The sequence below is a fragment of the Hyperolius riggenbachi genome, chromosome 5 (assembly GCF_040937935.1).
Source record: "Hyperolius riggenbachi isolate aHypRig1 chromosome 5, aHypRig1.pri, whole genome shotgun sequence".
Taxonomy (NCBI): domain Eukaryota; kingdom Metazoa; phylum Chordata; class Amphibia; order Anura; family Hyperoliidae; genus Hyperolius; species Hyperolius riggenbachi.
This window is the reverse complement of record NC_090650.1, coordinates 415787473-415806808: the sequence shown is the minus strand read 5'-3', so window position 1 is coordinate 415806808 and position 19336 is coordinate 415787473. Positions and strand designations below refer to the sequence as shown.

The window sequence follows — 19336 nt, the reverse complement described above, 5'->3', positions numbered from 1 at the left end:
AACTTGCTGGAATTTAAGCTTTTGGCAGAGCCCTTCTTCCTTGGGTATCACACTTGATCATGCAATGTGACCACAGAAAAGTGTATTATTGGACCTATCTTAGATTTCCACGGACACTGCGCTCTCAATATATTTCACCAATCCTTCAATTCTCTGTGTCTTTATACTCCGGATGTGACCATAAAAAGGAAACATAAACAAACAAACATAGCGTGTGTTAGGAATTCTCATGTGGTCCCGCCACATACAGGTATCACAGCTCCTCATCCTTTGTGCTGGCTGCCAACCCACAGACAGCTTCTACGCTTATTGCCAGTGATTCTAAATAGTAGTTTTCACCATCAAACTGTGTTGCATAACTGCCAAGCGTAGAAGCTGTCTGTGGGTTGGCAGCAAGCACAGAGGGTGAGGAGCTGTGATACGTACCTGTATGTGGCGGGACCACATGAGAATTCTTAACACACGTGGTGGAACTATATGATATATACAGAATCACGCTATGTTTGTTTGTTTATGTTTCCTTTTTATGGTCACATCCGGAGTATAAAGGCACAGAGAATTGAAGGATTGGTGAAATATATTGAGAGCGCAGTGTCCGTGGAAATCTAAGACTGGTACACTTATATGTTTGGTGACAAAGGACAGCGATGCAATATACAACAGTATATGTGTGTGTGTTTTTTTCACAGGTGAACTATATATACATACATCTCTTGCAGGTGGACTGTAAGTAGAGGTGTAGAGACACCTTGGAGTGGTTTGTGTTATCGTAGGGTCTTTTTTACAGGTGGAAGGCATATAGGTGTTGTGACACAAGGAAGATATATGTGCGTATATTTGAGTATTGTTTGCATTAAGGTTGAGATATATATGAGAGAAAATTTGCACTATTGAGCGCACTTTCACTGGAAATATTACTATTATTGGACCTACTCCAGTGGCATTGTGTGTCTTACTTCTTATTACCTGTATTGTGTTATCAGTCACCCCTGTTATCATTGTCTGTGACTTTATCTATTATCCAGCAGCGCTGCGTAATGTGTTGGCTCTATACAACTACAATACATAACAATAATAACCATGTGCTTGTTTTGGCTAAAGACAGACTTAAACAGATGAAATTCTTGTTTTGGGAGTATTTTACCCCTCAATAGCTCAATCCTATACTGTATGTGGCTGGACAGTGTAATGGTTAAGGGCTCTGCCTCTGACACAGGAGACCTGGGTTTGAATCTCGGCTCTGTCTGTTCAAGAGTAAGCCACCACCTATTCAGTAGGAGACCTTGGGCAAGTCTCCCTAACACTGCTACTGCCTATAGAGCACGTCCTAGTGGCTGCAGCTCTGGCGCTTTGAGTCCGCCAGGAGAAAAGCGCGATATAAGTGTTTGTCTTTGTATATCCTGACAGAGATGGACATTGCCCTAGATGTCTCCAGGATGCTGGATCCTATATTCATATGTTTTGGTCCTGTCCTAGAAACAGCCCAATCTTGGTTTGGGTTGGGGATGTCCTAAGTAAGATACTGGGTCAACCTATCCCTGTCACTCCCAAAGATCTCCTCTTGGGGTTTATTGAGGGAGTTGTTATGTCTTTTGCTATATGGATGCAGGGCTGTTTTTAACCAAAGGCCTTCCAGGTAGCCGCCTAGAGTGCCATTGGTTTTGATAGGCGCCAGTGCAGTGCTTGTCAATGGTGATCCGTCCAGTGTTTGACAGACTCAATGGCGAGACTGGGATGCCATTTGTTCATTGGAGGAGTGGTTGCAGACAGGGAATCATACCATGTTACGGAGTACAAGCAGGAGTTGAGGCCTTGCCTTTCTGAACTCAGTGTAAATTTGCATTCTAAAGGGGATAGTTCCCAGTTACCTGAGGGTGTGGTGGTAGTAGTAATGTAATGTGTTATTTGGAGGTAACAAAACAATTCTTTGTTAGCGAGGCAGTGTTTTTCACGTAAGCCCACCTTGAGAGCAGTTTACCATTCTGTAATAGATTGTGGATATAAAAAATTCTCACCTGCTTTCATTTTCCCCAGCCGGAGTTGGTCATCTTAAAGGGGATACTAGGGTTATTATGTTATGCTTATCTTTTTTATTCCATTGGCACCAGGTTGTAAGCGCTGATTTAATGAAGGGAGAATGTAAAGGGGTATTGAGCAAAGGTGAATCATCTGGTAACCACATTAAGTCAGATACTCTGTGAGGAAGTGTGATTTGGGCTTTCAAAGAAACCCATCGGGGGACTGAAGTAGAGCAATTCCAAAGTTCTGGGCTAGATAAGAGGCTTTGTAGTAAGCAATGAGATTAGGTAGACCTGATCATTTCTTTGTGGTCTCTGAGGAAGCAAGCAAGGCTCACGAAACGACTGTCAGGCCACTGATCTATTGCATGTGTCTGTTTGGGTGGGGGGCTGCAATGAAGCGGTCACCTCTCATCTGGTGCCAGGATTCTCTCCTTGTGCTGCAATTATTAGATGTTTACTTTGATTTTTAAGAAGCATTACAATTGTACTCTCAATTGATACTTTTGATCATAGTTATCTTAGTTTCCTCCAGTTTGGACACGGGAGAACCAGTGTTTACTGTTGACATCAATCTAGATGGAAGACCCACCTTTGTCCCCGTCTTGTTCATCAGAGATCTTCTTCAGGTCTATGAAATGAGTCGCCAGAGCCACATCGTTCATACTTCCCTCATCCCACACCTGGATCTTCACCCTCCGGCATAGAGGAGGAAACATCTCCTTAAATACGACCTGCTCGTGCCACACAGGTTCTGCCGTGTTCTTCTGGGCTGTGGTCCTGCCCTGGCAATCCAGACAAAGAAGCGACATGTCAGAGAAAAGCTCATATCAGAGTAAAACACATGAGTGCCGCCACCAATCTCCCACTTCGGAGATGGGTCACCTTGTACGGTAAGCACTTTATTGTGTTGTCCCTCGTTACACAGAGTACTGATTCAGCTACAGCTCACTAATCTATTATTCTTTGCTCTTTAGCACTTTATCGGTTATTCATATACTCCGGTATTTTGAAACATTATTATTATTATTTAGTATTTATATAGTGCCGACATCTTCTGCAGCGTTATATAGACTTGCAGTGTTCCCCAACCCTGTCCTCAAGGCCCACCAGCAGTGCATGTTTTGTAGAAATCCACAGAGGCAGTTAATTAGCTCTGCTGAGACACTAATTACCTCACCTGTGCATGTTTGTGGTTTCCTGAAAAACATGTACTGTTGATGGTATTATTATTATTATTTAGTATATATATATAGTGCCAACATCTTCGACAGCGTTGTACAGAGTATATTGTCTTGTCACTTAACTGTCCCTCAGAGGAGCTCACAATCTAATCCCTACCATAGTCATATGTCTATGTATGTATCATGTATGCAGCATAGACTACGGCCAATTTAGGGGGAAGCCAATTAACTTTTTTTTTCGGGATGTGGGCGGAAACTACAGTGCCCAGAGGAAACCCACACAGAAACCGGGAGAATATACAACCTCCATGCAGATCAGGGATGAGCAGAACTACGCCAGTGCGAATTTACGCATCGTAGTTCGCAGCTACGCATCGTAATTCGTAGGTGAGGTCTCAAAACTACGCTTACGAATTTATGCGTAGCGATGTACTGTTACGTGTAGCTTACGCCCACTATGCGTAGTTAACATGTGTATTGCATAGTGAACTACGAATGCATTATTCGTGTCTAATTTTCCATATGCGGTTGTATGCTTACAAATTTACGCATTGGAAAGGGAATGTACGCCTAGAAGAGTTCCCGTAAAAGCATTTACAAAGGAATTAATGCGTAAAATTTTCTGCATGCGGGCATAAGCATCCGCATACACTATGCTTCGCACTACGCATAATTGCGTATTTTAACGCATAGTCTACGAAATGCATACGAAGCAAGTATTTGATTTCAAAACCGTAGTTTGGCGAAGCGTAATTGCGTAAAACTACACGTAGTTCCAGCGTAGCGAAGTTGGCTGACTACGACCATCCCTGATGCAGATAGTGCCCTGGCTGGGAAATAAACCAGGGGCCCAGAGCTGCAAGGCGAGAGCGCTAACCACTACGCCACCGTGCTGCTTTGTTAGTTTATACTGCATTGGGATGATCTTTTTCATGCATACGATTATTACTACATTATGCACCCTACACTTTATTTAGATATATCAGGCACTGTTTTACTTCCTAGCCAGGCAGGTGCAATTATGACTGTGAATTTGATTGTATTTTAGTATCTAATGCTAGGTACACACGATGAGATCTTCTAGCAGATTTACTATCAGATCGATTATTTCCACCATGTGCAATCTGATTTCCCATCGTTTTATTATCGATTTTCTATTCACTTCTATGGGAAATCCATTGGAAATCGTTGGGAAAAACAATCAAACATGTTGTAAATAATAGCTCTGACAGTAAGGCCGCTTTCACAGTAGGACGTTGCGTTTGATGCGACGTTAAAGTCGCACAACGTGCCCCTTACGCAGCGCATGTAGGTTATAAAATTGGATGTTATTTTGCACTGCGCTATGTGTCTCTTGGTGCGCCGTTTTCATTGCATACTGATGGAACGAAAATGGCGCATGCGTTACATTTTAAAAAAAAATGAGCATGTGCCACACACATAACGCAGCAAATTTATTGCTAAACGCACAGCATGCAGCACTTTCTAAATATTGCTACACGTTACACACAACGCAACGTGTGCACTGTGAATGTCACACAGAACATCTCATTAAGTGTACCTAGCATAAGTCTATAAATTGTAATAATATTTTTGGGCCTCCAACACACTATCTTCTCATACTATTTCTCCACATACTTACCTCCTTTATCTAAGCACTTATGTATTTTTACAAGGTTTTCCATCCCCTTGTTGTAGTAGCAACACACGCCTCATCATGATTTGATGGGGGGGCCTCATGTTAACGTTGCTGAACAAACAGTTACCGCCATTCTGCAGTCACGTGCCAAGCAGTACAAGGAGAGAAGAGGTTAACCTCCCTGGCGGTAAGCCCGATCTCAGCATAATTTTTTTTCGGTACACGCAGCTAGCATTTTGCTAGCTGCGTGTACAAACCAATTGCCGCTGCTCCGAGCCGATTCGCTGCTACCCGCCGCGCCGCCCCCGCCCCAGACCCCTTGCGCAGCCTGGCAGCGCTGAGGGGTGGATCGGGACTCCCGATGACGTCACGACATAGATGACGTCGATGACGGTCGTCGCCATGGCGACGGGGGAAGCCAAACAGGAAATCCCGTTCTGAACGGAATCTCCTGTTTGCGCTGATCGCCTGAAGCGATCGGAGGGGGTGGGGGGATGCCGCTGCACAGCGGCTATAATGTAGCTAGCGCTAGGCTAGCTACATGATTTAAAAAAAAAAAATTTGAAGTGCTGCGCTGCCCCCTGGCGGTTTTAATAGACCGCCAGGGAGGTTAATGGACCACTCCAGTTGAAAAATTGTAACATTTAAAATACATACAAATAAGAAGTACACGTCTTTCAGAGTAAAATGGACTATAAGTTACTTTTCTCCTATGTTGTTGAGATCCTAATAATGCTGGCTTCCATGCAAATTGAATGCAGCTAGAAATATGGCAAATCAAAATCAACATTTGATTGGCCCAGTTCCAAGCTGCATCCAATTTGCATGATATTTAGGTAAAGAGAGACCAGATACTTCCCAGACCATCATATACTGTATGCACATTGCGAAACCCTTACTAATTACAGTACAATCTCTAGTATCCAGTGTGCTCACCATCTGTCCAGCAAACATGACCACCACAAAGGGGTCCACCAGGTCCTTGCTGTCCCCTATGAAGGCTTTGGTGACGTTGGCCATAATACTGGAGTTCATCTTAGGCAGCCCCTCCGCCCTGTAGATCCTCACATAGAACCTGGCCCACGGTCTCTCTGACGGGAAACCTTTGGGGATCAACAAGTTCCTGACACAAAACAGACGTTACAATTTACATTGTTTTCACTCAAAAAAAAATGACAAATTATTTTTATTCACTTATTTTGGGGTTCATCTGCTGATTTACTGTAATTGTTAAGTTTTGTAAGCAGAAAAATGTGTAGCTCCGCTGATCCGGTCTAAGTGAGACCCCCATTTAAAGTTATTTTTGCATTAATCATTGAACAGAATTAAAATTTGCAATTCAGATCTTTTTGAATTTTTAAAAAATCCTTTTAAAGGGGAACTGAAGAGAGAGGTATATGGAGGCTGCCATGTTTATTTCCTTTTAACCCTCTGGGCGATACAATTATATCGCCCAAGAGGTGGCGCAGCACTATTTTTAAATTTTTTTTATTTTTTAAATCATGTAGCGAGCCCAGGGCTCGCTACATGATAGCCGCAGCGCAGCGGCATCCCCCCACCCACTCCGATCGCCTTCGGCGATCAGAGTAAGCAGGAAATCCCGTTCAGAACGGGATTTCCTGCTGGGCTTCCCTGGTCGCCATGGCGACGGGGCGGGATGACGTCACCGACGTCATGGACGTCGTGACGTCATAGGGAGTTCCGATCCACCCCTCAGCGCTGCCTGGCACTGATTGGCCAGGCTGCGCAAGGGGTTGGGGAGGGGGGGGGCTGCACGGAACGGCGGGTAGCGGCGGATCGGCGGCGAGCGGCGGCGATCGGAAGTTACACGCAGCTAGCAAAGTGCTAGCTGCGTGTAACAAAAAAAAAATTATGCAAATCGGCCCAGCGGGGCCTGAGAAATCCTCCTGCGCGACATACCCCGAGCTCAGCTCGGGATTATCGCTCAGGAGGTTAAGCAATACCAGTTGCCTGGCAGCCCTGCTGATCCTCTGCCTCTAATACTATTAGCCATAGCCCCTGAACAAGCATGCAGCAGATCAGGTGTTTCAGACTTTAAAGTCAGATCTGACAAGACTAGCTGCATGCTTGTTTCTGGTGTTATTCAGATACTACTGCAGAGAAATAGACCAGCAGGGCTTCCAGGCAACTGGTATTGATTGAAAGGAAATAAACACTGCAGCCTCCATATACCTCTCTCTTCAGTTCCCCTTTAAAGGACTTGGAAGTACTGGTTGATAACAAGTTAAGTAACTGTATACAATGTCAAGCAGTGGTAGCTAAAGCACATAAAATTCTGGGATGCATAAAGCGGGAAATACAATTAGCTAGTATGCTATTCCCACTGTAGAAATAATTTGTGAGGCCACATCTGGAGCAGGGGATACCATTTTGGGCACCACACTATAGAAAAGATATTGCATGTGAGTATGCAGGGGGTTAACTGATGATTTTGCTTTTTCATTTACCACACCCACTTTGGCACCTTCCTCTCACCTTACTTAAATGTCTGAACTTGAGACGATGAGTCTAGATTATGTGTTTTTACTAGTAACTAATCCTTATGACCAGGGTTTAATCCATTGCATTCCATATTTCCCTGTGACCATTGTTATCATATGCAGAGCTTATGATGCATGTTCCCCCCCCCCCCCCATTTGGAATGATCGCACAGCACCTGACAATTTGCACAGCGCGCCATAGCTGCAGTGAAACCAAAAAAGACCCAGCCCCCTGTATAGGCAGCCAGTATAGTTGCCCCCAGTATAGGTACCCAGGATAGTTGCCCCCAGTATAGGTAGCCTGGAATAGTTGGCCCCAGTATAGGTAGCCAGTATATTTTTCCCCAGTATAGGTAGCCAGTATATTTTTCCCCAGTATAGGTAGCCAGTATAGTTGCCTCCAGTATAGGTAGGTTAGCAAGGTAGTATGAAAGCATTTGCATGGGAGTGTGCAAAGGGTTAACTGATTTTGCAGTTTTGTTTCCTATTGTCCCTTTGGCACCTCTCTTATACCTTTTTTTTGGGGGGGGGGGGGGGGGGGGGGAGGACGTCATGCCTGGCGTGACAAGAAGGCTAGAAACGGCCCTGCAGAGGCTCATCACTGATTTACAGCTGTGACATTATTGTATGATTTATGTCATAGTTTATGTTATTTGGCTTCATCTGTCCAAAACTTGAATCATTTCCAAGCAAAATTTATGCTTAGTTTATTCGAATTATTCAAATGTCGCCTATTAGAGAATAAAAGGACAGGAAGTCGATGAACGTGTCTAACGATACAATTTTATAATGGATATTTTCAAGCCCCTTTGCTTCATTACCAGGATATATTCTGTTGAGCATTCCTAGAAAAAAACGATTTACTGCTCGGCTCATTAAAATAGCAAATGTAATGAATGGTGCGGATGTGGCTGTCTCCAGGCAGCAAAGAAAAGAATGGATATCAGTGTAAACTTCGATCAGCTTTGAAGATACTGTACAGAATGCATGTTGTAACTAATCATCTTATTTAATACTGAACTATGGAATTGTAGATTAAAAAGGATGCTATGCATCAACCTAATTTATACACAAAGGGCTTGATTTACTATAGCATCTCTGCACTGCTCTGCTCTCCATTGGAGAACAGAAATGTACCTGCAAAACCGAACTAGATTTACTAGCCACTTCCCAACAACAAGTATTTTTTCCCTTAAAGTAAACAAGAGATGAGTACATGTACAAGTTTTATACATACCTGGGGCTTCCTCCAGCCCCATCGGCATGGATCGCTCCCACGCCGCTGTCCTCAGTTTTCTCCCCCTTCGTTAACAGGTCCTGTAACTTCAGCCAATCACAGCCAGTCTGAGAGAGATGGAGAGAGACGGAGGAGCGCACTGCACATGCTCATTGGTCCAAGTTACGGGACCCGGTTACCGAAGAGGGAGCAGACTGAGGACGGCAGTGTGGGAGCGATCCATGATGATGGGGCTAGAGGAAGCCCCAGGTATGTATAAAACTTGTACATGTACTCATCTCTGGTCCACTTTAAAGAACTCTCGAGGTGAACGAGTACAATCTATTTTTACTTACCTTGGTCTTCTTCCAGCCCCCATCATCCGTTTCAGTGCCTTGCCGCAGCTCTGGGTCGCCTCTCTGTGCGGGGCAGCCAGCGGGACACCGAGGAGGACTGGAGCTGCAGAGAGGCACTGACATACCCCATAGGGGCTGGAAGAATCCCCAGGTGAGTAAAAATAGATTATACTCGTGCTCTAAAAACCAAAGCAATTTTCACATTTCAGCACTCCTCCCTTTTATTCGACAATAACTTTATCACGACTTATCAACAACAAAATTACATATATACTTTTTTTTGTGTGACAAACTAGGCTGTCTTTGAGGGTACTTTTTGCTGAGAATTATTTTATTTTATATGCATCTTCAAGGGAATAATAAGGGGAAAAAAATACAAAAATCATTATTTCTAAAATTAAATTTGCTATACAAATGATTCATGAGCGCACCAACGCCAGAATAGGTGACACTCCTCCGAACCACTTTGAGAAAGTGTGGCAGCCATGGGTAGACTACAGAGAGGGTTTGTAAATATCTCAGGTTTTGAACGATTAATGGTTATCAGATAGCCTACATAGGTTACCACTAGTACTTGGAGTGTTTTATGCCATGTCCACCCTCTCATTGTAATTTTTTTTTTTTGGTTAAGTGAGCTCCAAATAATTGCTGGGAACCTATTCTTTCCCATACTACTCTACCTTACGTTTCTATACTGATTGTACTTTTCGTATACAGGCTTTTTCCCTTAAAGAGAATCTGTACTGTAAAATTCTTACAATAAAAAGCATACCTTTCTATTCATTACGCTCTCCTGGGCCCCTCTGTGCTGTTTCTGCCACTCCCTGCTGCAATCCTGGCTTGTAATTGCCATTTTTATGCAGTGTTTACAAACAAAAGACATGGCTGCTAATTAGAGTGTGATAGGCTGAAAGTAGCTCAGTGTGTGAGTCATACAGAGTGTGCAGGGGGCCTGGAGAGGGTGTGTATAGCTTCTATCCAATCACAAGCAGCACAGCACATTCCAGACTGACTGCCTCGGCCCCAAAGACTTGACAGAGGAGAGAAGATTAGATCATATAACAGAAATAACACAGCCACTGTGCAACTAGGAAAGGCTGCAGTAAGACAGAGCACATTACAACAGCTATAGGAACTTATAGGATAGAAGAAATAAGGCTCAACATTTTGTTACAGAGTCTCTTTAACTTTACACTGTCTGTTCTCTTGTGTCTAAGAGCTGTTCACCTACTTTCCCTCCTAATGATGTTTGTTTCCATTTATTGATAACTCTTACTGCTATGAGCATACTGTAGCCCATATGCAATTCCCTTTTTCTCCTGAGTTTTCAGCTAGGTGATACTTTAAAACTTGTTAAAAAAAACTGCCTTTTAAGGCCCCAGACAGCAAGAAAATACTCAAAATAATTTTATATAATTTTTTCACCTACTTTTTGATATTTTTTGTTGTTGAAAAGTGCTGGAAAGTTATTTAAAATCGAAGATTAAAAATTATCTCCTGGGAGGAAAGTCAGGTGAAAAAGTGAATTGCATGTGGGCCTGAATGTCTTTATTCACAGAAGCATGTTTTGTTATTAACATTGCTATGCTCCTAATATTGTTTTGAACACTAACATTAAATGTGCTATTGTAGATAAAACCCACACATTTTATTTGCCCATTTGTCTTGAGTATTACAACATTGAAATTAATTCCCTGGTACAATGTGTGTTGATAATATTTTATTTGGACATAAAGGTGTATTTTTTCAATTTTGCGTTTCTTTATACTATATCAAAAATTAGAAGCCTTTATTTGCAAAAATAGCAGTAATATACCCTCATGACATACACATTAAACGAGTCCCTCAGTTAACTATTTATGTATTTTATTTTAAATGATGTCATTTTTTATAAGTGTTTTATTTCGTAACTATGGGTCAGGGGGTGGAAACGGTTAGTTACTAATAACAAACCTTGATTTATTTTTTTGTATGCTTGTGCCTATCCACAGCTTTTATTCCAGAGATATTTTGAGAGTGCCTTGTTACACATACTGTAGTTGACCGTTTGCCTTCAGTTGCACTACCAAGCACCGGTGTGCTCCAGGAATAGCTGTTTTTTTTATTATTTTATGCTGAACTAATCAAAATGATTACAAGTGATCACAGCTGGAAGTGAATTTGTTTGGTGTGCAATGGATAAAATAATTAGTTCCACCTGAATACATTTACGAGTATTTTTCAGAAGATGATCTTTATTTATCTCTGTTCTTTTCCTGAACTGATGCTACTATATTGTTCACTTGGCTGTTATAAGTTGTACTAAGTAAATATAGTTTTAAAAACATTTGCGTAAATATGTTTATATGAAGTTGCAAACCAAGTAAAATTAATATCTTGATGAGGGTGATTCTTTTTACAACCGCTGTACAACCATGCTTAATGTCTCTCAACTACTGTTACCACCATGCTTGGTGTCTCTCTCACCCTTCTACATAAACTAGTCCCCTTCTACATAAACTAGTAAAAAATAAATCACTCAGAATGCTTAAATTTACAATGCTGTCTGTAGTAACACTCCACTTAACAACGGCTCCGGCCAGGTGATAACTCCTTACACACTTTACACTTGCATTCCTCTCTGTGAATGAACATCCTGGGCGATATGCAATTAACTTTTTCTCTTTAGTTTTCTCCTGGGTGATATTTTCAAAATGGTCAATAAAATGCTTTTTAAACCACCAGCAAGCAAGAAAATACTCAAAATAATTTTGATAGTACTTTTTCACCTACTTTTTAGTACTTTTTCAGTTGCAAAGTGCTGAAAATTATTTTAAATAGAAGATGAAAAATGATCTCTTAAGAGAAAACTCGGGGGAGTTGTATATGGGTCCCTGGCCCATATGCAATTCATTTTTTCTATTGAGTTTTCTCCTAGGTGATATTTTTACAACTTGTCATAAAATGCCTTTTAAGTTTTCGGCAAGCTGGGAAAATACTCAAAATAAATTTGATAGTACTTTTTTCACCAACTTTTGGGTACTTTTTCAATTATAAAATGCTGAAAATTTAGTTTACAGAGAAGATGAAAACTATCTCCTAGGAGATAACTCAGGTGAAAAAATGAATTGTGTATGGCTCCCTGGTCTTTAACTTTAGCATTCTGTCATTATTTTAAGGATTAAAACGTTAACTTTCAAAATCACTCCTTAACTTAAAGAGAACCTGAGGTAGGGTTCTGACAATGCAATCCACGTACAGAGGCTGGTTCTGCCTATACTGCCAAGCCACTGTTGCTATTTCAATCCCCCCTAAGTTACCCCTGCGCTCTGCAATCCCCCATAAATCACAGCCGCGCTGTGCGGGCTGTGTTTACATCTGTACTGTCACTTTGCGTGCTCCCCCAGCTCCTGCATAGATCCGGTCCCGCCCGCGTCCCTTCCCTCCAATCAGCGGGGAGGGAAGGGACACGGGCGGGGACCGGAGCTATGCAGGAGGCGGGGCAGAGCGGCAGACTGACAGTACAGAGGTAAACACAGCCCGTTGTGACACGCTGCGTGTCGGCAGCGCGGCTGTGATTTATGGGTGATCGCAGAGCGCAGGGGGGGCTTTAGGGGGATTGAAATAGCAACAGAGGCTGGGCAGTATAGGCAGACCCAGCCTCTGTATGTGGATTGCATTGTCAGAACCAAACCTCGGGTTCTCTTTAAAGACAGAATCCTTATTTTAAGGTTTGCTTAGTGAATGCTACTGCTTTATCACCATGGTGATAACAGTAAAAACAGCATAGAATTGTTATTAAAGACAGGAGATGAGCTTTAGTGAATCGTGTATCTTTATGGCTATTATGCAGGCCTTTTGAGGGGCTTTGCTAAAAGTGACATTTCAGCTTGGAGTGAAATTTCACTTTAAGTATAGACCTATAATGAAATTGACTTCATAGTGTGATATCTTACTTCTCTATCTGTTCTTCGGCATCGCTGATTTTCTGGGATGATTGCACACTGTCCCCTTTGCCGGCCACACTGATGTCACATTTCAGGTAGCCCTTCACACCCGTCCTAATGTCACTGGGGTCTGTCAGAACCGCCCACTTGTCCGTAAACTGGTGCCCTGAAAAACAGAGAGGATGGAGGGAAATAAGTGACCTCATGGTACGTTCTACATCTCTAGAGTTAAGAGGGAATTTTTCTACAGGGGAGAAGATAAATTACTGGGTAGTGAGGAGCACAACATTCGCATAGACGTATGGATGTTACACCCGCCCTCTCCCTGCTCTCTCCTGACAGGATGTTCTGAGAGCTGTGCTAGTTGTTACACCCGCCCTCTTCCTGCTCTCTCCTGACAGGATGTTCTGAGAGTTGTGACGGTTGTTACACCCGCCCTCTCCATACCCTCTCCTGACAGGATGTTCTGAGAGCTGTGCTAGTTGTTACACCCGCCCTCTTCCTGCTCTCTCCTGACAGGATGTTCTGAGAGTTGTGACGGTTGTTACACCCGCCCTCTCCATACCCTCTCCTGACAGGATGTTCTGAGAGCTGTGATGGTTGTTACACCCGCCCTCTCCCTTGCTCTCTTATGACAGGATGTTCTGAGAGCTGCGATGGTTGATACACCTGCCCTCTCCCTGCTCTCTCCTGACAGGATGTTCTGAGAGCTGTGATGGGTGTTACACCTGCCCTCTCCCTGCTTTCTCCAAGACAGGATGTTCTGAGAGCTATGAAGGTTGTTACACTCGCCCTCTCCCTGCTGTCTCCTGACAGGTTGTTCTTAGAGCTGTGATGGTTGTTACACCCTCCCTCTCCCTGCTCTCTCCTGACAGGATGTTCTGAGAGCTGTGAGGGGTGTTACACCTGCCCTCTCCCTGCTCTCTCCTGACAGGATGTTCTGAGGGCTATGAAGGTTGTTACACTTGCCCTCTCCCTGCTGTCTCCTGACAGGTTGTTCTTAGAGCTGTGATGGTTGTTACACCCGACCTCTCCCTAACCTCTCCTGACAGGATGTTCTGAGAGCTGTGATGGGTGTTACACCCGCCCTCTCCTTGCTCTCTCCTGACAGGATGCACTGAGAGCTGTGATGGTTGTTACGCCCACCCTCTCCCTGCTCTCTCCTGACAGGATGTTCTGAGAGCTGTGATGGGTGTTACACCCGCCCTCCCCCTGCTCTCTTCTGACAGGATGTTCTGAGAGCTGTGATGGTTGTTACACCCGCCCTCTCCCTGCTCTCTCCTGACAGGATGTTCTGAGAGCTGTGATGGGTGTTACACCTGCCCTCTCCCTGCTGTCTCCTGACAGGATGTTCTGAGAGCTATGAAGGTTGTTACACTCGCCCTCTCCCTGCTGTCTCCTGACAGGTTGTTCTTAGAGCTGTGATGGTTGTTACACCCGACCTCTCCCTAACCTCTGCTGACAGAATGTTCTGAGAGCTATGAAGGTTGTTACACTCGCCCTCTCCCTGCTGTTTCCTGACAGGATGTTCTGGGAGCTGTGATGGATGTTACACCCGCTTTCTCCCTGCCCTCTCCTGACAGGATGTTCTCGGAGCTGTGATGGATGTTACACCCGCCCTCTCCTTGCTTTCTCCTGACAGGATGCACTGAGAGCTGTGATGGTTGTTACGCCCACCCTCTCCCTGCTCTCTCCTGACAGAATGTTCTGAGGGCTTTGACGGTTGCTACACCCGCCCTCTCCCGGTGCTTTCCTGACATGATGTTCGGAGAGCTGTGACGGTTGTTACACCCGACCTCTCCCTACCATCTCCTGACAGGATGTTTTGAGAGCTGTGATGGTCGTTACACCTGCTGTCCCCCTGCTCTCTCCTGACAGGATGTTCTGAGAGCTGTGATGGTTGTTACACCCGCCCTTTCCCTGCTCTCTCCTGACAGGATGTTCTGAGAGCTGTGATTGGTGTTAAACCTGCCCTCTTCCTGCTCTCTCCTTACAGGATGTTCTGAGAGCTGTGATGTTAGTTACATCCGCACTCTCTCTGCTCTCTCCTAACAGGATGTTCTGAGAGCTGTGATGGGTGTTACACCCGCCCTCTCCCTGCTCTCTCCTGACAGGATGCTCTGAGAGCTGTGATGGGTGTTACACCCGCCCTCTCCTTGCTCTCTCCTGACAGGATGCACTGAGAGCTGTGATGGTTGTTACGCCCACCCTCTCCCTGCTCTCTCCTGACAGGATGTTCTGAGAGCTGTGATGTTAGTTACATCCGCACTCTCTCTGCTCTCTCCTGACAGGATGTTCTGAGAGCTGTGATGGGTGTTACACCCGCCCTCTCCCAGCTCTCTCCTGACAGGATGTTCTGAGAGCTGTGATTGGTGTTACACCTGCCCTCGCCTGATCTCTCCTGACAGGATGTTCTGAGAGCTGTGATGGGTGTTACACCCGAAACACCTTAAAAACCTGTTTGTCTCACTCACCAGTAGATGCACCCTATACTAAGCATTGCTATCAGCATGAGAGCTGTGATGGTTGTTACGCCCACCCTCTCCCTGCTCTCTCCTGACAGGATGTTCTGAGAGCTGTGATGTTAGTTACATCCGCACTCTCTCTGCTCTCTCCTGACAGGATGTTCTGAGAGCTGTGATGGGTGTTACACCTGCCCTCTCCCTGCTCTCTCCAGACAGGATGTTCTGAGAGCTGTGATGGGTGTTACACCTGCCCTCTCCCTGCTCTCTCCTGACAGGATGTTCTGAGAGCTATGAAGGTTGTTACACTCGCCCTCTCCCTGCTGTCTCCTGACAGGTTGTTCTTAGAGTTGTGATGGTTGTTACACCCGACCTCTCCCTAACCTCTCCTGACAGGATGTTCTGAGAGCTGTGATGGGTGTTACACCCGCCCTCTACTTGCTTTCTCCTGACAGGATGCACTGAGAGCTGTGATGGTTGTTACGCCCACCCTCTCCCTGCTCTCTCCTGACAGGATGTTCTGAGGGCTTTGACGGTTGCTACACATGCCCTCTCCCTGTGCTTTCCTGACAGGATGTTCGGAGAGCTGTGACGGTTGTTACACCCGACCTCTCCCTACCATCTCTTGACAGGATTTTTTGAGAGCTGTGATGGTTGTTACACCCGCTGTCCCCCTGCTCTCTCCTGACAGGATGTACTGAGAGCTGTGATGGGTGTTACACTCACCCTTTCCCTACCCTCTCCTGACAGGATGCACTGAGAGCTGTGATGGTTGTTATGCCCACCCTCTCCCTACCCTCTCCTGACAGGATGTTCTGAGAGCTGTGATGTTAGTTACATCCGCACTCTCTCTGCTCTCTCCTGACAGGATGTTCTGAGAGCTGTGATGGGTGTTACACCCGCCCTCTCCCTGCTCTCTCCTGACAGGATGCTCTGAGAGCTGTGATGGGTGTTACACCCACCCTCTCCTTGCTCTCTCCTGACAGGATGCACTGAGAGCTGTGATGGTTGTTACGCCCACCCTCTCCCTGCTCTCTCCTGACAGGATGTTCTGAGAGCTGTGATGTTAGTTACATCCGCACTCTCTCTGCTCTCTCCTGACAGGATGTTCTGAGAGCTGTGATGGGTGTTACACCCGCCCTCTCCCAGCTCTCTCCTGACAAGATGCTCTGAGAGCTGTGATGGGTGTTACACCTGCCCTCGCCTGATCTCTCCTGACAGGATGTTCTGAGAGCTGTGATGGGTGTTACACCCGAAACACCTTAAAAACCTGTTTGTCTCACTCACCAGTAGATGCACCCTATACTAAGCATTGCTATCAGCAATGCAAAGGAGCTGCTAATAGTAGGAACTCACATTACTAAATAATCAACAAACACTATACTGCTGCTCTGGGTATACAGAAGTTAGACCACCTGTATTTCTGTCACATTACAGTATCAAAGACATACAAAACCCTACAAAAAGCTAAATACCAGCCCTAAAAACACTTAAAACTAGTGCGGAGCGATCCTTGCAACCACCAATCGCAACCAGCCACATACATCCCATACACTCAGGTACCGGTACCACAATTCCGTTGTCTTCAGAGTATGGAGACAGGTATGGCTGCTTTGGGATGTTGCAGAAAGGCCTCAAGCCAGCCCAACACCGGCATAACCAACGTTCAGTTTATATAACCGCTTAATGACAGACACTCCGTCTCCTGTGTCACCCGATCATCAGGCGCATCTCCTTCAGTCATCAGTGGTTCTCTTCCAAATATGCTGTATCCTCTCTTCTCACTTTGCTGGACTATTCGCCCAGGGTCCCGCTACATGCAGCTTACCACGCTGCTCGTACACCTCCCAGTTTTCCAGGTTCCGTCAGAGGAAGTCACTTCCGTGTGCTCCACAGCTCTACCCTCCTACCACTGTCAAGGGGAGCTGGAGTTGTACAGATTGTTCCAATGCCGCGCGGCCGGCCGGCCAGTAGAGCGCTCAGAACGCACACGGTGCAGCCCCGCCCGACGCGGTGCGCCCGCCCACTGCGAGCTTCGTCAGGATGCGTGGCGTGGCAGGCAGGGAAAAGCTTTATGCGTACGTTTGTACGTCTAGGAGGCGTGGTTGTGGATTCATCCACAGTCAAGGCTGTAACTTCCGTCACCAAGCCTGTCTCCATAGTAACCTGATACTGAATCATCGGCTAATGCATTTCTGATTGGTCTCCCATTCGTACACAGAATCTTACGGCAATAGGCCTGTACTAAGAAGGGTGCCTTTTTAGACATAATGTGTTGCATAGCAATATGACCTCATGAACTGAGAGAGAAACACTGAGGTATCTTGAGTGTATCCTCAGAGAGATACATTACAATTGCCGTAAGATTCTGTGTACAAATGGGAGACCAATCAGAAATGCATTAGCCGATGATTCTGTATCAGGCTACTATGGAGAAAGGCTTGGTGATGGAAGTTACAGCCTTGACGGTGGATGAATCCACAACCACGCCTCCTAGACGTACAAACGTACGCATAAAGCTTTTCCCTGCCTGCCACACCACGCATCCTGACGAAGCACGCAGTGGGCGGGCGCAACGTGTCGGTGGGCGGGGCTACACCCCGTGCGTTCTGAGCGCTCTACTGGCCGGCCGGCCGCGCGGCATTGAAACAATCTGTACAACTCCAGCTCCCCTTGACAGTGGTAGGAGGGTAGAGCTGTGGAGCACACGGAAGTGACTTCCTCTGACGAAACCTGGAAAACTGGGAGGCGTACGAGCAGCATGGTAAGCTGCATGTAGCGGGACCCCGGGCGAATAGTCCAGTAAAGTGAAAAGAGAGGATACAGCATATTTGGAAGAGAACCGCTGATGACTGGAGGAGATGCGCCTGATGATCGGGTGTTAAGACACAGGAGACAGAGTGTCTGTCATTAAGCGGTTATGTAAACTGAACATTGGTTATGCCGGTGTTGGGCTGGCTTGAGGCCTTTCTGCAACATCCCAAAGCAGCCATACCTGTCTCCACATTCTGAAGACAACGGAATTGTGGTACCGGTACCTGAGTGTATGGCATGTATGTGGCTGGTTGCGATTGGTGGTTGCAAGGAGCACTCCGCACTAGTTTTAAGTGTTTTTAGGGCAGGTATTTAGCTTTTTGTAGAGTTTTGTATGTCTTTGATACTGTAATGTGACAGAAATAAAGGTGGTCTAACTTTTGTATACCCAGAGCAGCAGTATAGTGTTTGTTGATTATTTAGTAATGGGTGTTACACCCGCCCTCTCCCTGCTCTCTCCTGACAGGATGTTCTGAGAGCTGTGATGGTTGTTAAGCCCGCCCTCTCCCTGCTCTCCTGACAGGATGTTCTGAGAGCTGTGATGGGTGTTACACCCACCCTCTCCCTGCTCTCTCTTGACAGGATGTTCTGAGAGCTATGAAGGTTGTTACACTCGCCCTCTCCCTGCTGTTTCCTGACAGGATGTTCTGGGAGCTGTGATGGATGTTACACCCGCTTTCTCCCTGCCCTCTCCTGACAGGATGTTCTCGGAGCTGTGATGGATGTTACACCCGCCCTCTCCTTGCTTTCTCCTGACAGGATGCACTGAGAGCTGTGATGGTTGTTACGCCCACCCTCTCCCTGCTCTCTCCTGACAGAATGTTCTGAGGGCTTTGACGGTTGCTACACCTGCCCTCTCCCTGTGCTTTCCTGACAGGATGTTCAGAGAGCTGTGACGGTTGTTACACCCGACCTTTCCCTACCATCTCCTGACAGGATGTTTTGAGAGCTGTGATGGTTGTTACACCCGCTGTCCCCCTGCTCTCTCCTGACAGGATGTTCTGAGAGCTGTGATGGTTGTTACACCCGCCCTTTCCCTGCCCTCTCCTGAAAGGATGTTCTGAGAGCTGTGATGGGTGTTAAACCTGCCCTCTCCCTGCTCTCTCCTTACAGGATGTTCTGAGAGTTGTGATGTTAGTTACATCCACACTCTCTCTGCTCTCTCCTGACAGGATGTTCTGAGAGCTGTGATGGGTGTTACACCCGCCCTCTCCCTGCTC

The 19336-nt window shown here is 45.7% G+C and overlaps 1 protein-coding gene across 4 annotated transcripts in view; it reads right to left on the bottom strand.

Moving 5' to 3' along the window:
• FER1L6 (fer-1 like family member 6) overlaps positions 1-19336 on the bottom strand; it is a 288985-nt gene that overhangs the window by 138364 nt on the left and 131285 nt on the right. For all 4 annotated transcript variants that reach the window (XM_068237997.1, XM_068237996.1, XM_068237998.1 and 1 more), the window contains 3 exons: positions 12850-13006; positions 5778-5964; positions 2611-2803 (listed from right to left, as the gene is read on the bottom strand). In XM_068237997.1, the coding sequence (XP_068094098.1) occupies positions 2611-2803; positions 5778-5964; positions 12850-13006 (537 nt within the window). The remainder of the gene's footprint in view (positions 1-2610; positions 2804-5777; positions 5965-12849; positions 13007-19336) is intronic.